This window comes from Pleurodeles waltl, chromosome 11 (assembly GCF_031143425.1).
Source record: "Pleurodeles waltl isolate 20211129_DDA chromosome 11, aPleWal1.hap1.20221129, whole genome shotgun sequence".
NCBI lineage: Eukaryota > Metazoa > Chordata > Amphibia > Caudata > Salamandridae > Pleurodeles > Pleurodeles waltl.
The window spans coordinates 990,212,512-990,230,642 of record NC_090450.1 but is presented as its reverse complement, the minus strand read 5'-3'; the positions used below and the strand labels follow the sequence as shown (position 1 = coordinate 990,230,642).

Sequence of the window (18,131 nt, the reverse complement as noted above, 5' to 3'; positions counted from 1 at the left end):
CACTTACTCTTCTTAAAGATGTAATGGCGATGAGAAAGGCAACTTTCCAGGTTAGGAATTGTATTCCGCAAGAGTGCATGGGTTCGAAAGGTGGGCCCATGAGTCTTGTTAGGACCACGTTTAGGTTCCATGAAGGAACAGGTGGTGTTCTTGGTGGTATAATTCTTTTAAGACCTTCTATGAATGCTTTGATGACTGGTATCCTATACAAGGAAGTTGAATAGGTAGTCTGCAGGTATGCAGATATTGCTGCAAGGTGTATTTTAATAGAAGAGAAGGCTAGCTTTGCTTTTTGTAAATGGAGCAAGTAATTTACTATATGTTTTGGAGTTGCGTCTAGTGGTTGTATCTGATTATGATGGCAGTAACAAACAAATCTTTTCCACTTACTTGCGTAGCAGTGTCTAGTGGATGGCCTTCTGGCCTGCTTTATGACTTCCATACACTCTTGGCTAAGTTGTAAGTGTCCGAATTCTAGGATTTCAGGAGCCAGATTGCTAGATTCAGCGATGCTGGATCTGGGTGTCTGATCTGTTGGTTGTGTTGCGTTAACAGATCTGGTTTGTTGGGCAGTTTGATGTGGGGTACTACAGAAAGATCTAGCAGTGTTGTGTACCAGGGTTGTCTTGCCCACGTTGGTGCTATTAAAATGAGTTTGAGTTTGTTTTGACTCAATTTGTTTACTAGATAAGGAAGGAGAGGGAGAGGAGGAAAAGCGTAAGCAAATATTCCTGACCAGTTCATCCATAGGGCATTGCCTTGGGAGTGCTTGTGTGGGTATCTGGACGCGAAGTTTTGGCATTTTGCGTTCTCCTTTGTTGCAAATAAGTCTATTTGAGGTGTTCCCCAGAGTGTGAAGTAGGTGTTCAGAATTTGTGGGTGGATCTCCCATTCGTGGACTTGCTGGTGATCTCGAGAGAGATTGTCTGCCAGTTGATTCTGGATCCCTGGAATAAACTGTGCTATTAGGCGAATTTGATGGTGGATTGCCCACTTCCATATGTTTTGAGCTAATAAGCTTAACTGCGTAGAATGTGTTCCTCCTTGTTTGTTTAGATAATACATCGTTGTCATGTTGTCTGTTTTGACAAGGATGTATTTGTGGGTTATGATTGGTTGGAAAGCTTTTAGTGCTTGAAAAACTGCTAATAATTCTAGATGATTTATATGCAGTTTTGTTTGATGTATGTTCCATTGTCCTCTTATGTTGTGTTGATTGAGATGTGCTCCCCACCCTGTCATGGAAGCATCTGTTGTTATTACGTACTGTGGCACTGGGTCTTGGAAAGGCCGCCCTTTGTTTAAATTTATACTGTTCCACCATAGAAGCGAGAGGTAAGTTTGGCGGTCTATTAACACCAGATCTAGAAGGTGACCCTGTGCTTGAGACCACTGTGAGGCTAGGCACTGTTGTAAGGGCCTCATGTGCAGTCTTGCGTTTGGGACAATGGCTATGCATGAGGACATCATGCCTAGGAGCTGTAGTATTGTTCTTGCTTGTATTGTTTGATTTGGAGACATGTGTTGAATGACTCTGTTGAAATTGTGAATTCTTTGTGGAGTTGGCGTTGCTACTCCTTTTGTTGTGTCTATTATGGCTCCTAGATATTGCTGTACTTTGCTTGGCTGAATGTTGGATTTTGCAAAGTTGACGGTGAACCCTAGTTTGTAGAGGGTTTGTATGACTTGATTTGTGTGGTTTGAGCATTGTGTGAGCGAGCTGGTTTTGTTTAGCCAGTCGTCTAGATACGGGAATACATGTATTTGCTGCCTTCTGATGTGTGCAGCGACTACTGCTAGGCATTTTGTGAATACTCTGGGAGCGGTTGTTAAACCAAAAGGCAATACCTTGAATTGGTAATGTATTCCTTTGAATACAAACCTTAGATATTTTCTGTGTGATTGATGTATTGGTATATGGAAATATGCGTCTTTGAGGTCTAGGGTTGTCATGTAGTTGTGTTTTTTGAGCAATGGTAACACTTCTTGTAGTGTGACCATGTGAAAATGGTCTGATTTGATGAATGTGTTTACTACTCTGAGGTCTAGAATTGGTCTCAGTGTTTTGTCCTTTTTTGGTATCAAGAAGTACAGAGAATAAACTCCTGTGTTTATTTGTGTGCTTGGTACTAATTCTATTGCATTTTTTTGCAGTAGTGCTTGAACTTCTATCTCTAGAAGCTGTGAATGGTGTTTTGATAAGTTTTGTGATTTTGGTGGTATGTGTGGAGGGAATTGCAGGAATTCTATGCAATAACCATGTTGGATAATTGCTAGGACCCATGTGTCTGTAGTTATTTCCTCCCATGCTTCGTAATATTGACCTATCCTTCCCCCCACTGGTGTTGTGTGGGGGGGGGGGGTGAGTGACGTGTGAGTCACTGCTTGTTGGTAGTGGTTTTGGGGCTTTGAAATCTTCCTCTATTTCTAGGGAATTGCCCTCCTCTATACTGGCCCCGAAAGCCTCCCCTGTACTGTCCCTGGTAGGTGGACGGTGCGGACTGTGAGGTACTAGCTTGTGTGGCCTGACCCCGAAACCCTCCTCTAAAAGGTGTTTTGCGGAAGGTGGTATAAGATCCTCTGCTCTGCGGGGAGTAGAGTGCGCCCATGGCTTTGGCAGTGTCAGTGTCCTTTTTGAGCTTTTCTATGGCTGTGTCGACCTCCGGACCGAACAGAAGTTTTTCGTTTACTGGCATGTTAAGTACTGCCTGCTGAATTTCTGACTTGAATCCAGACGTTCTGAGCCATGCGTGCCTACGGATGGTAACAGACGTATTAATGGTCCTTGCGGCTGTGTCTGCTGCATCCATAGAGGAGCGTATTTGATTGTTGGAAATGTTTTGACCCTCCTCAACAACCTGTTTTGCTCTTTTTTGTAGATCTTTTGGGAGATGTTCAATGAGATGCTGCATCTCATCCCAGTGGGCTCTGTCGTATCGCGCTAGCAGCGCTTGTGAGTTTGCGATGCGCCACTGGTTTGCTGCTTGGACAGCGACCCTCTTCCCGGCTGCATCGAACTTTCTGCTTTCTTTATCTGGGGGAGGTGCATCCCCAGAAGTGTGTGAATTTGCCCGTTTTCTGGCAGCCCCTACCACCACAGAATCTGGTGGCAGCTGAGAGGTGATGAATACAGGGTCCGTAGGAGGCGCCTTATACTTTTTGTCCACTCTAGGCGTTACTGCCCTACTTTTAACAGGCTCCTTGAAGATCTCTTTTGCATGGCGTAGCATGCCTGGGAGCATAGGCAGGCTTTGGTAGGAGCTGTGGGTGGAGGAGAGGGTGTTAAATAAAAAGTCATCCTCTACTTGTTCAGAGTGTAGTTCCACATTATGGAACTGTGCTGCTCTAGCCACCACTTGTGAATAGGCTGTGCTGTCCTCAGGTGGTGATGGCCTAGTTGGGTATGTGTCTGGGCTGTTATCAGACACTGGTGCATCGTACAAGTCCCACGCGTCTTGATCTTGGTCATCGTGGCTCATGGCGGTGTGAGCTGGTGAATGTGACGGGGTGTAAGTTGGCGAAGCCGGAGTTACAGGTGGAGGCGAGGGAGGAGGTGTTACCTTCTTTGCTGTTTGTTGCTGAGGAGCCTCTAGTGCTGTAAACTGAAGTGTTCTCTTTCTTTTGACAGGTGGAAGGGTACTGATCTTACCTGTCCCCTGCTGAATAAAGATACGCTTTTGCGTGTGATCCACTTCAGTGGATTGCAGTTCCTGTTCGAATCTGTGTTTTTTCATTTGTGAAGACATAGAATGTTCTTCAGTATATGAGCCTGAAACTGGGTCTGTTGGTGCTTTTTTCGGCTCCGAAAACCCTGTGGTTTGTCTTTTCGGCTCCGAGGTAACCTTCCTCTTCTTTTGTGCCGAAAAATCTTGGCCTCTATGGTCTTCGGCGCCACTGTCTCGGCGTCGATCCGTGTCGACACCGAACTCTCGGTGTCGATGCTTCTCTTTAGCACTCTCTCGGTCCCGAGGAGGCTGTGTGCCGGTGTCTCGACCGAAGTCGGATGATCTCGACACTGAATGGGCCTTTTTCGGTGCCGATTGTTGGTCACCGGGAATTTGGGTTGAGCCATGGCCGGTTGGCAGTGGCGTCCCCTGGGCCTTTTTGCCTTTTTTAAGTTCTGATCTCGACGTCTTACTCACAGTTTTTGTATTGTCGAGTTCGTCGGAGTCTGAATCCTGGATGGAAAAGGATTCCTCCTGTTCCTCTTCTGTCTCGAACTGTCGATGCTCCTTTGGCGTGGACGCCATCTGCAGTCTTCTTGCTCGACGGTCGCGCAGAGTTTTTCGGGACCGGAACGCCCGACAGGCCTCGCAGGATTCTTCGCTGTGCTCGGGTGACAGGCACAGGTTACAGACCGAGTGTTGGTCCGTATAAGGATATTTGTTGTGGCATTCGGGGCAGAATCGAAACGGGGTCCGTTCCATCGGCGTTGTTCTCCACGCGGTCGGGCCGACTAGGCCCCGACGGTGTGCCGAAATCTACCCCAAAGGGCTCCGAAGCGCTTCGATGTTCAATGCGTCGTCGTATGTGTTTATCTCGAACCGGATCGCAACGATACCGTCGAAAATCTTCCGTTTTCAGCTATCTTTCCGTTCCGAAACTCGGAGCGACAGGAACACGTCCGAACCCGATGGCGGAAAGAAAACAATCGAAGATGGAGTCGACGCCCATGCGCAATGAGCACAGAAGGAGGAGTCACTCGGTCCCGTGACTCGAAAACACTTCTTCGAAGAAAAACAACTTGTAACACTCCGACCCAACACCAGATGGCGAACTAATGCAGAACATGTGTATCTACAGCGACAGATGCCATCGAACACGTGTTTCCTGAATGCCTCAAATCTCTTCAACTCCCTATCTGGAGGGGTTGTAGGAAAAGAGTTTGGATTGATCCAGATAGTGGAAGCCTGGACCACCAGGCTCTCCAGAGCAGGGTGGTGCGTTAAAAAGGAAGGTCTGTCCAGGTCTGTGGCACTGCGCTAACCATCTATTTACAAGATGACAGGAACAAGGTGTAGCCTAAGTGCCTAAGACTGTGTTGGACAGAGCTTCGTTGAAAAGCAACAGAGGCTCGGGTGAAGAGCGCACAACTTCAGTGAAGACACTGGTTTTAACTTCAACAGACAGCAATTACAAGTCCAGGACTTTAGCTGCCTGTCTGATGGCCACAGACAATGGAGCTGTCTCTTCTGCTGCGGGACCAGGAGAAGAACACAGCCCCGTATCAGGGGGAACTGTCAAGTCCACTGGTGTCTTGTCGGTCCACTTGGGAAATCCATCCCAATCATCTCCATCGTAGCCAAAGGCTGGATGGCTCTGGTCAGAATCTGAAAAGTTTCGGTGCTCTGGAAGGCAACAGCTAGGAAAAGGTCATGTTTTGTCGGAGTCACAGTCACAGTGAAGCGTGGCCAGTCACATCAGAACTGTTCCCAGACACGACCTCAGTGAGATCGAGACAGGTTTGGTTTGGAGTCTGACAGGACAACAGGATCAGCGCTGGCGCCGACGTGTCAGGAACCAGCATGGATAGTGTTGCTGGACATGGAGTGGGCTCCCGAGTCACAGCTGAACCCGAATTGGGTTTGGGAGGCACAGACAGCAGACCTGCTGGTGGTAAGCCAAATGGAGGCCAGAGACGCGCCAGAGGGAGCCGGCAGGTGCCAAAGATTCACAACGTTGCTTCCTTGAATGTCTCAACGTGTTGCTGCACCACCGACAGCTCCTGAAATTTGCACCAACAGACCCTGAAATGTAGGGTTCATCGGGATCAGTTACAGAATTGGCTCCTTGGTGGGGGACAAGGAACAAGACTGGTGATCACCTTGATGTCCTCTCAGCTTCTGAGAAGAAGAGACTTACTTGGACTTCTTGTGTGTCTTTCACTTACCTTAAGACTTGGATGACAAGGAGGACCTGTTGTGGGAGCGACCCTGAGATCAGGAGAGGGTCCGTGCTTTAGACTGTGTCTGGGAACGGAACTTACTTAACTTCCTCAGGTGTTCTGCCATGTACAGTTTGGCTTTGCCATCCCGAATCGCCACTGTGTGCATAAGGGAGCATGTTCCCTTGCACAAAGGAAAATAATTTTGTCAAATAACCCTTGTCAACTGATGTGAAAGAGTAAGGCGCTGGCTCCGGATTTGCGTAAGAAGACGTGGCATGAAAGGAACTCAGCACACTTGGGTGGAGCTTTTTATGCAGCTCCCGCTGTCACTTACCTCTCTGCGGAACCGCACAATGCTACCTACCATTGCATACAGGCTATGCTAAAAACTGTCTGGATCCAGTCTGGCGCCTGGAGATATTTTAAAGGTGAGGAAGCTGCTGTTAGAATTATTCATCAGAATAAACTGGGTGTGCACGTCAGGACCATGCACACAAGTAAAAAACCCAACGCAACACCTAAAATAAGCTTAACATTAGGAGAAGGCATTCCCTTACTTCTGTTTCTAGGTATTACAATCATAATTGGTCCAGCAGAGTTGCTGAGGTGCTGTTATGGGCGGGATGAGGATATGGGGGGCATGCTAATGCTGCGCTTCCATAGTGGAAAGAACAGAGTGAAAGCATGTTTTTAGATTTTTTTTCTGAGCTTATGATGGGCTTGTGAATCAGTGCAAGCAAGCCCTGGCAAATAAACAAACATTGATTGCTGTTACTACTAAGAGCAAGGGGCCCTAATATTGGATAGTGATGTCAGGAGATTGAGCTGCAGCAGTCCTGGGGATATCAAAGCAGCCTGCCTACTGATCTGCTTTCACAATGGGAATTGCAGCAGCTTACTTTAGAATAGGAAAGGGGAGGAGCCTAGTCTACATATGGTTCCAAACATCATTAACAACTTCAAAAGCATAATGATGTCCTCCTGTGCAGGAGGCCAAGCAGAGAAACAATGCTGGGCAATCATTCAATATGTCTTCTCTGGAAATCGAGGTGTAACGTACTGCCACACAGCAACATCAAAAAGTGAACAGCATTTAGGAATCTGTAAACTAGTAGGGTAGGATCCTTCTTAGCCCTCACAGCAGGACGTGCAGTTCCTGATGACAGATGGACGCATGATGATGCCGAAATCCATCAAGGAGGATTCAACTGAACTTTCTGTATCATGAATAGTAAAGGTGTAGGGTAGAAGGGCTCAGATTTCCCCCTCAACCTTTTAGTACTTAGTAACACCATGTTAGAGTTTAATAAGATAACTTGGCATGCAGGGCCTATGTGGGAAAGAGTGAGGGCTGAAGTCAACACATGAAAGTTAAGATTAACTGTGGTGGTTCTATGCAGAAATAAATCTGATTAATTGGCATACCATTATATTTTTGTTATTCCATAAAGCCTTTCAAAAGAGTCCACTACAGTAGCAAGTGCTGCTCATATCAGACCTTGGCCTCTTCAATATCAAAGGGATAGAGGCCATTTGAGTTAAAGGGACGCTGCTAGCCTTCTTGTGATGAGACAGAGATGTCCCTAAGTGTTTGAGGAAGTACCAGAGGCAGTCTCAGATCCTCAGTAGCTTGCTCTGGGCACAGGAAGTGCTGAAGCCGGTGATCGATACAGGAAGCAGATGAGCTGCCTATCCATCTGTGTACACCTCCCTCACTTCCTCCCTCCCAGAGGCCCGCAGGAAACATACATGTTTATCTTTACTGTGTACATAAATCCATGTAAAATTAAAACCTGCTCTTACCAGTATTCTGGACTCCCACTGACTTCCAGCTGAGTTGTGCACTGGCCCTAGTAAATCCTTGCAGAGCTCGCGAAGCCGGAACTCAAAGCCTGCCCAAAAACAGAGAAATGTATTCCAAGAGCAAAACATGAGTCTTATGACAGGCAATTATGTAGATGGCAACAGAAACAGTACAAAAGGTCATATACACTACGGGTGGTAAGTTTAAATGAAGAAAAAAAAACTAAATAAAAAACCCCACAAAAACAAACCCCTTTATTTTAGCATTTTATTATGAACATCAAACATGATATTGTGAAACAACACTGAGATCCGTTTTAGTGAATTACAGTTTGCTTTATCTATGATGTTCCCACTCTGCCACCCTCATCATAAGCCTTGCATTGTTGAGTCTGTGACGACAGTGCTTCTTTTGTTCCTTCCAACTTTTCTACTGTTTAAAGGCCTACTATTTTCATGCCCTCATTATTTGCCTATACAAACGGAGTACTCAGTACATACTAGCACTCACTTGGCCAAACTCTGTCTTCCTACATACTGAATATACTCCACAATTTCCTCCCACTACTTGTGTTCCTCATGTTAGTACTCAATTTCTCCTGGTGGTCTATGTACCACTCCAAACATTTTAGGTTTAAATTCCACCCCCCACCACTGCTACAGTCATGTAGTGACCTATTTGCTGAAAGGTTTGTGGGCTTCATATATCTGTATCAGGTGCAAATGGGAGTGCAATTTCCTGTCACCGCTCTTTCCCAGGTTTTTCCTACCTTCCAAGTTATGTTGAAGTATTCCTTGAGTATGTTAAATGAGAAGTTCCAGCAAGGGAGTAAAGCAGTCTGATTTACCAGTTACCCTCCTCTGCTCTCCATCGGAGCACATCTTCTATCTGTGTCACCACATAATAGACCTACAAATCAGGCAGCCCCAAGCCCCCTTTTCCCAGCTGAGCTTTAGGGGCTCCACTTGCACTCCACTGAGTATCTCTCCCCAGACCAGCAACACCAACAATCTGTCCAGCTCCCTGAACAATTTTGTAGACAATGGACCCACTGAGCTCTGCATTGTGTTCGGGCACCTTGGAAGGGAAGAGGGCGTCTGTAACATTTTGGGAAGTGCACCTTTTCCATAACTGAGAGTCACAGCGAGTTCTAACATGTTACTGAACTCTTGAAGCCATCAAGATATTTCTACTGTGTGTTTCCTATCCATCTCCCAAATTCAGTCACACTTCAGAGTATGTTTCCCATGCCATTCTAGCCAACCCCTGACCCCCTTGTAGCTTGGTTTCTTACAAGCCCTTACACAGCACTAAAGTCCTGTAGGTCTTGGAGGAGTAGAGGCAATGAGATTTCAAGTTGATGCCATCTGTTTACTTGCATAGAATATATACAGACAAGCAAATGATGATCCCCCTACTTCTGCAACGCTGACCTCAGTCTCCATCGGTTTCATCTCAAGTGCAAACAACAGCAGTGAGAGAGGGCAACCTTGCCTTGTACCTCTCCCTTTTTTCACCTCTTCAATACAACCCGTCTTCACTCGTGCTATAGCCTGCATATATAGAAGTCTCATTCATGCAGGAAACTCAAGCCGAACCCCAACAAACAGCGTGTGTCAGGATGTGCTCCTGAATGCAGCAGACCCAGCTCAAGCTAAATGCTGACACAACAGAAACCCTGATCTTTGGCCATAACTTTCGTTCCTGGTCATAACTATGGTGGCCCTCCACCATCTCCAGCCACCCAAACCAAAAAGCTTGGTATTGTCGTTGACAAACTAACTTCCAAACCTCAAATTGACAAGCTCACTTCCACTTTGGTCCTATTGAAAAGGCTCGGAAAATCCTCATGCTTTGTACCTTTCACTGTCCAAAGTCTGCTGTCCTTGCCTTAACTCATCAAGGCTCATCTACTGCAATGCAATGTACTTTGCCATTGTCCCCATTGCACAACTGAAGGTGATTCTGACTATGTGAGCTTGTCGTGGGCTTCTCTTGATCACAGGGAGTACCTAAGCACCTCGCTGCACTTCACTGGCGTCCTACGCATAAGCAGATCATTATTAGAATCCTAAGCATGTTACATGACCTTTAACATCTAAAACAAATCCCTTATCACAGCTTAACTTCTTCTCTGTGTCCCAGGTTGTTCTCTTCGTTCCTCTACCTTGGGTATTGAACATCCCTCACAGCAACAAATCCTGTGCTGGTGGCCATTCCAATTATATACTAGACTTCCAAACTTTGGAACATACTTCCTACATCTATTTGTGTCAGTCAGCCCCTTGCTATCTTCAAAAAAGCCATCAAAAATCTTGAATCTTTTCACAAACTTTCATTCATTAACTAAGTCTCCTCTCTGCTGCATTGATTCTGGTCACCAGGCAACGTGATACCATGGTGAAATGACTGTTGTGCGATAGCAAATTGTAGGAAGTTGGCTCTGTATGCACTATTTCAAAGTAAGGAATAGTATGCACAGAGTCCAAGGGTTCCCCTTAGAGGTAAGATAGTGGCAAAAAGAGATAATACTAATGCTCTATTTTGTGGCAGTGTGGTCGAGCAGTAGGCTTATCAAACGAGTAGTGTTAAGCATTTGTTGTACATACACACAGGCAATAAATGAGGAACACACACTCAGAGACAATTCCAGGCCAATAGGTTTTTGTTATAGAAAAATATATTTTCTTAGTTTATTTTAAGAACTACAGGTTCAAATTCTACATGTAATATCTCATTTGAAAGGTATTGCAGGTAAGTACTTTAGGAACTTTGAATAATCACAATAGCATATATACTTTTTACATAAAACACATATAGCTATTTTAAAAGTGGACACAGTGCAATTTTCACAGTTCCTGGGGGAGGTAAAGTAATGTTAGTTCTTGCAGGTAAGTAAACCACCTACGGGGTTCAAATTGGGGTCCAAGGTAGCCCACCGTAGGGGGTTCAGAGCAACCCCAAAGTCACCACACCAGCAGCTCAGGGCCGGTCAGGTGCAGAGTTCAAAGTGGTGCCCAAAACACATAGGCTTCAATGGAGAAGGGGGTGCCCCGGTTCCAGTCTGCCAGCAGGTAAGTACCCGCGTCTTCGGAGGGCAGACCAGGGGGGGTTTTGTAGGGCACCGGGGGGGGAGGGACACACAAGTCAGCACAGAAAGTACACCCTCAGCGGCACTGGGGCGTCCGGGTGCAGTGTGCAAACACGCGTCGGGTTTTCAATAGGTTTCAATGGGAGACTAAGGGGTCTCTTCTGCGATGCAGGCAGACAAGGGGGGGCTCCTCGGAGTAGCCACCACCTGGGCAAGGGAGAGGGCCTCTTGGGGGTCACTCCTGCACTGGAGTTCCGATCCTTCAGGTCCTGGGGGCTGCGGGTGCAGGGTCTTTTCCAGGCGTCGGGATCTTAGAGTCAGGCAGTCGTGGTCAGGGGGAGCCTCGGGATTCCCTCTGCAGGCGTCGCTGTGGGGGCTCAGGGGGGACAACTTTGGTTACTCACAGTCTCGGAGTCGCCGGGGGGTCCTCCCTGTAGCGTTGTTTCTCCACCAGTCGAGTCGGGGTCGCCGGGTGCAGTGTTGCAAGTCTCACGCTTCTTGCGGGGATTGCAGGGGTCTTTAAATCTGCTCCTCTGGAAACAAAGTTGCAGTCTTTGTTGAACAGGGCCGCTGTTCTCTGGAGTTTCTTGGTCTTTTGGAAGCAGGGCAGTCCTCTGAGGATTCAGAGGTCGCTGGTCCTGGGGAAAGCGTCGCTGGAGCAGTTTTCTTCTGAAGGAGGGAGACAGGCCGGTAGGGCTGGGGCCAAAGCAGTTGGTGTCTCCGTCTTCTCTGCAGGGGTTTTTCAGCTCAGCAGTCCTCTTCTTCGTAAGTTGCAGGAATCTGATTTCCTAGGTTCAGGGGAGCCCCTAAATACAAGATTTAGGGGTGTGTTTAGGTCAGGGAGGGCAGTAGCCAATGGCTACTAGCCCTGAGGGTGGCTACACCCTCTTTGTACCTCCTCCCAAGGGAAGGGGGTCACATTCCTATCCCTATTGGGGGGATCCTCCATCTGCAAGATGGAGGATTCCTAAAAGTCAGAGTCACTTCAGCTCAGGTTGCCTTAGGGGCTGTCCTGACTGGCCAGTGACTCCTCCTTGTTTTTCTCTATCTCCTCCGGCCTTGCCGCCAAAAGTGGGGCCGTGGCCGGAGGGGGAGGGCAACTCCACTAGCTGGAATGCCCTGTGGTGCTGGAACAAAGGGGGTGAGCCTTTGAGGCTCACCGCCAGGTGTTACAGCTCCTGTCTGGGGGAGGTGATAGCATCTCCACCCAGTGCAGGCTTTGTTACTAGCCCTAGAGTGACAAAGGCACTCTCCCCATGTGGCCAGTAACATGTCTCGAATGTGGCAGGCTGCTAAAAACCAGTCAGCCTACACAGGTAGTTGGTTAAGGTTTCAGGGGGCACCTCTAAGGTGCCCTCTGGGGTGTATTTCACAATAAAATGTACACTGGCATCAGTGTGCATTTATTGTGCTGAGAAGTTTGATACCAAACTTCCCAGTTTTCAGTGCAGCCATTATGGTGCTGTGGAGTTCGTGTTGGACAGACTCCCAGACCATATACTCTTATGGCTACCCTGCACTTACAATGTCTAAGGTTTGGCTTAGACACTGTAGGGGCACAGTGCTCATGCACTGGGGCCCTCACCTATGGTATAGTGCACCCTGCCTTAGGGCTGTAAGGCCTGCTAGAGGGCTGACTTATCTATACTGCATAGGCAGTGTGAGGTTGGCATGGCACCCTGAGGGGAGTGCCATGTTGACTTACTCGTTTTGTCCTCACCAGCACAAACAAGCTGGAAAGCAGTGTGTCTGTGCTGAGTGAGGGGTCCCCAGGGTGGCATAAGATATGCTGCAGCCCTTAGAGACCTTCCCTGGCATCAGGGCCCTTGGTACCAGGGGTACCAGTTACAAGGGACTTACCTGGATGCCAGGGTGTGCCAATTGTGAAAACAAAAGTACAGGTTAGGGAAAGAACACTGGTGCTGGGGCCTGGTTAGCAGGCCTCAGCACACTTTCAATTCAAAACATAGCATCTGCAAAGGCAAAAAGTCAGGGGGTAACCATGCCAAGGAGGCATTTCCTTACACAACCCCCCCTCCCCCAAACGAAAGAGGATGAGACTAACCTTTCCCAAGAGAGTCTTCATTTTCTAAGTGGAAGAACCTGGAAAGGCCATCTGCATTGGCATGGGCAGTCCCAGGTCTGTGTTCCACTATAAAGTCCATTCCCTGTAGGGAGATGGACCACCTCAACAGTTTTGGATTTTCACTTTTCATTTGCATCAGCCATCTGAGAGTTCTGTGGTCAGTTTGAACTACAAAGTGAGTACCAACGAGGTATGGTCTCAGCTTCTTCAGGGACCAAACCACAGCAAAGGCCTCCCTCTCAATGGCACTCCAATGCTGCTCCCTGGGGAGTAACCTCCTGCTAATGAAAGCAACAGGCTGGTCAAGGCCATCATAATTTGTTTGGGACAAAACTGCCCCTATCCCATGTTCAGAGGCATCTGTCTGCACAATGAACTGCTTGGAGTAATCTGGAGCTTTTAGAACTGGTGCTGTGCACATTGCTTGTTTCAGGGTGTCAAAGGCCTGTTGGCATTCTACAGTCCAGTTTACCTTCTTGGGCATTTTCTTGGTGGAGAGTTCTGTGAGGGCTGTCACTATGGATCCATATCCTTTCACAAACCTCCTGTAATACCCAGTCAAGCCAAGGAATGCCCTGACTTGAGTCTGGGTTTTTGGAGCTGCACAGTCCAGAATAGTCTGGATCTTGGGCTGGAGTGGCTGAACTTGGCCTCCGCCTACAAGGTGTCCCAAGTAAACCACAGTTCCCTGCCCTATCTGGCATTTGGATGCCTTGATAGAGAGGCCTGCTGATTGCAGAGCCTTCAAAACCTTCTTCAGGTGGAACAAGTGATCCTGCCAGTTGGAGCTAAAGACAGCAATATCATCAAGATAAGCTGCACTAAAGGACTCCAACCCAGCGAGGACTTGATTCACCAACCTTTGGAAGGTGGCAGGGGCATTCTTTAAACCAAAGGGCATAACAGTAAACTGATAATGCCCATCAGGTGTGGAGAATGCTGTCTTTTCTTTTGCTCCAGGTGCCATTTTGATTTGCCAGTACCCTGCTGTTAAGTCAAAGGTACTTAAGAATTTGGCAGCACCTAATTTGTCTATCAGTTCATCAGCTCTAGGAATGGGATGGGCGTCTGTCTTGGTGACAGAATTAAGTCCTCTGTAGTCCACACAAAACCTCATCTCTCTCTTTCCATCTTTGGTGTGAGGTTTGGGGACTAAGACCACTGGGCTAGCCCAGGGGCTGTCAGAGTGCTCAATTACTCCCAATTCCAGCATCTTGTGGACTTCCACCTTGATGCTTTCCTTAACTTGGTCAGACTGTCTGAAAATTTTGTTTTTGACAGGCATGCTGTCTCCTGTGTCCACATCATGGGTACACAGGTGTGTCTGACCAGGGGTTAGGGAAAAGAGCTCAGCAAACTGCTGCAGGACCTTCCTACAGTCAGATTGCTGTTGGCCAGAGAGGGTGTCTGAATAGATCACTCCATCCACTGAGCCATCTTTAGGGTTTGATGAGAGGAGATCAGGGAGAGGTTCACTCTCAGCTTCCTGGTCCTCATCTGTTACCATCAACAGATTCACATCAGCCCTATCATGGAAGAGTTTTAGGCGGTTCACATGGATCACCCTCTTGGGGGTCCTGCTAGTGCCTAGGTCCACCAGGTAGGTGACCTGACTCTTCTTCTCTAGCACTGGGTAAGGGCCACTCCATTTGTCCTGGAGTGCCCTGGGAGCCACAGGCTCCAAAACCCAGACTTTCTGCCCTGGTTGAAATTCAACCATTGCAGCCTTTTGGTCATACCAAAACTTCTGGAGCTGTTGGCTGGCCTCAAGGTTTTTACTTGCCTTTTCCATGTACTCTGCCATCCTTGAGCGAAGGCCAAGTACATAGTCCACTATGTCTTGTTTAGGCTCATGAAGAGGTCTCTCCCAGCCTTCTTTCACAATAGCTAGTGGTCCCCTTACAGGGTGGCCAAACAGAAGTTCAAAGGGTGAGAACCCAACTCCCTTCTGAGGCACCTCTCTGTAAGCGAAAAGCAGGCATGGCAAGAGGACATCCCATCTCCTTTTGAGTTTTTCTGGGAACCCCATGATCATGCCCTTTAATGTCTTGTTGAATCTCTCAACAAGGCCATTAGTTTGTGGATGATAGGGTGTAGTGAATTTATAAGTCACTCCACACTCATTCCACATGTGTTTCAGGTATGCTGACATGAAGTTGGTACCTCTGTCAGACACCACCTCCTTAGGGAAGCCCACTCTGGTAAAGATACCAATGAGGGCCATGGCTACTGCAGGGGCAGTAGTCAACCTAAGGGGAATAGCTTCAGGATACCTAGTAGCATGATCCACTACTACTAGTATGTACATATTTCCTGAGGCTGTGGGAGGTTCAAGTGGACCCACTATGTCCACAGCCACCCTTTCAAAGGGGACCCCCACCACTGGAAGTGGAATGAGGGGGGCCTTTGGATGTCCACCTGTCTTACCACTGGCTTGACAGGTGGTACAGGAGACACAAAACTCCTTAACTTTCTGGGACATGTTGGGCCAGTAGAAGTGGTTGACTAGTCTCTCCCACGTCTTGGTTTGTCCCAAATGCCCAGCAAGGGGAATATCATGGGCTAAGGTCAGTATGAACTCTCTGAACGCCTGAGGCACTACCACTCACCTAGTGGCACCGGGTTTGGGATCTCTTGCCTCAGCGTACAGGAGCCCATCTTCCCAATAGAACCTATGTGTTCCAGTTTTCTTGCCATTGGACTCTTCAGCACCCCACAATTGGCATACTGGTGCCCCCATATAAGTCCCTAATATATGGTACTGAGGTACCCAGGGCATTGGGGCACCAGGGGTCACTACCTATGTCCAGCTACTTAATGGTATCTCAGAACCTGGGCATGTTTGGTATCAAATATGTCGGAATCATACCCCAATACTGTTGCCAGGATTGGTTGTATAATTCCATGCACTCTGGGGGCTCCTTAGAGGACTCTTCAGCCATGCAAAACCTTCATCACCAACTCTTGCATTTGTCAAGGCTTGTTGGTGGATTTCCAGCACCACTGACTGACTGCATCGCAACCACTGATGTAGGACATCACATGCATCACTTCTGGAACTCCTCTACTGCTCCTGTGCTGCACTGCTGACTTTCTTCATCCACTGTCGACATGGTCCTGCATCCACAGAAGGGTGAGTAGTCGTTCCTGCCCTGACCGAACACTCCAACTCGAACTGGACTTGGTCCCTTTCATTTGCAGGTCCTCTTCTGTCAGGATCCATCTTCTGTTCCTTCGAGTCTTGCAAAGTCCTTTTCCAAAGTTCTCCTGTGGGTCTGGGGAAAAAACAGGTACTTACCTCTTCTCTCCTGGTCGCTGGGGGTGGGGAGGAAACCTGGGACTTACCTTTTGGGGTTCCTAGTTCCTCCAGCTCCCTTCTACTGATTCCACTTCCTTGGGAGGGGGACTGCCTTTCACATTCCACTTACTTAGTATGTGGTTTGGTCTCTCCATAGGGCCCTCAGTATTTGCTACTGTTTTTAGGGGCGAGCACAAAGCGCTCCGTCCCTCTTCTAATCTCTCTTTAGGCAGATTTTAACCACGCCCATGTTACGTCAGCCACTTTCATTGGGTCGTGGGCTTGCCTTTTAAAATTCGCTTGTTTTCATTTGTGAAAGGCATGCGTGGGTCATGCCTTTTCCGATGTTTAGCCCTCCTTGAGAGCACCGGTAAACTACTGAAAATATACGAGGCTCCATGTTTTCCATATGGTTTCTGGACTACTTTTTCTCTTTATTTCGCAGCGCGATCATCAAGCTCGTTTTTCTTTTTGGTCTTTTCATTTAATGTGGTAGGAAAAGTCTGGTTAAGCGTTTATAGCGCTAATAGCTCTAACTCGACGTAATGCGAGACCCATTGCATTGCAAATGCTTGTTACCATTTGCTGTTGCTTTCTATGCTAATCATTGATTGCTAATGTGTATTTAATAGTGTGCTTACTTACCTCCAGTGGGGTATTGCCTATACAGTACTTTAGTATTTGTGTTACCATAATAAAGTGCCTTAATTTTTGTAACACTGTGTGGTTCTTTCATGTGTGTAAGTGCTGTGTGACTAGAGTGGCATTGCATGAGCTTTGCATGTCTCCTAGATTAGTCTTGGCGGCTCATCCACATCTACCTCTAGAGGGCCCCGGCTTCCTAGACACTGACTACACCTCACTAATAGAGGATACCTGGACCTGGTATAAGGTGATAACACCACAGGTGCCCCCCACACACTAGGCCAGCTTCCTACACTGATTTAGCCGGGAAGCAAATAATATCTGTCTTGGAGGAGTTTCGCATAGGAGAACATAAACAAATCTGGTGAAGAACGACTTTCGGGCAGTAAGATACTTTGGATTGGAGCTCTGAGGTGAAAGTTGGAAAGAGCCGAACATTTGACAAGAGAAGGCAAATTACAAGCCGAAGTGTCAAGAGATAAGAGCAGGAACCCAGAAATGATCCCCGAAAAGCACAAACTAGCAGATAAGGATTAGAGAGTGAGGAACACCAGTTATACCCTTGCTTAGTTCTGCCTGGGGTGGTGGATGTCGAAAGGTCAGCAGTGTGGTCAACGGTGCACAAACTAGCGAAGGAGTAGGGTTAGAGAGTGAGGAACACCAGTTATACCCTTGCTTAGTTCTGCCTGGAGTGGTGGGTGCAGAAGGGTCAGCAGTGTGGTCAACGGTGCACAAACTAGCGAAGGAGTAGGATTTGAGAGTGAGGAACACCAGTTGTAGGAAGTTGGCTCTGTATGTGCTATTTCAAAGTAAGGAATAGCATGCACAGAGTCCAAGGGTTCCCCTTAGAGGTAAAATAGTGGTAAAAATAGATAATACTAATGCTCTATTTTGTGGTAGTGTGGTCGAGCAGTAGGCTTATCCAAGGAGTAGTGTTAAGCATTTGTTGTACATACACATAGACAATAAATGAGGTACACACACTCAGAGACAAATCCAGCCAATAGGTTTTTGTATAGAAAAATATATTTTCTTAGTTTATTTTAAGAACCACAGGTTCAAATTCTACATGTAATATCTCATTCGAAAGGTATTGCAGGTAAGTACTTTAGGAACTTTAAATCATAAAAAGTGCATGTATACTTTTCAAGTTATTGACAAATAGCTGTTTCAAAAGTGGACACAGTGCAATTTTCACAGTTCCTAGGGGAGGTAAGTATTTGTTAGGTTAACCAGGTAAGTAGGACACTTACAGGGCTTAGTTCTCGGTCCAAAGTAGCCCACCGTTGGGGGTTCAGAGCAACCCCAAAGTTACCACAC

At 47.3% G+C, this 18,131-nt stretch overlaps 1 protein-coding gene across 4 annotated transcripts in view; it reads right to left on the bottom strand.

The window, feature by feature from the left end:
- HIRA (histone cell cycle regulator) overlaps positions 1 to 18,131 on the bottom strand; it is a 391,587-nt gene that overhangs the window by 12,162 nt on the left and 361,294 nt on the right. For all 4 annotated transcript variants that reach the window (XM_069215325.1, XM_069215322.1, XM_069215324.1 and 1 more), the window contains one exon: positions 7,691 to 7,779. In XM_069215325.1, the coding sequence (XP_069071426.1) occupies positions 7,691 to 7,779 (89 nt within the window). The remainder of the gene's footprint in view (positions 1 to 7,690; positions 7,780 to 18,131) is intronic.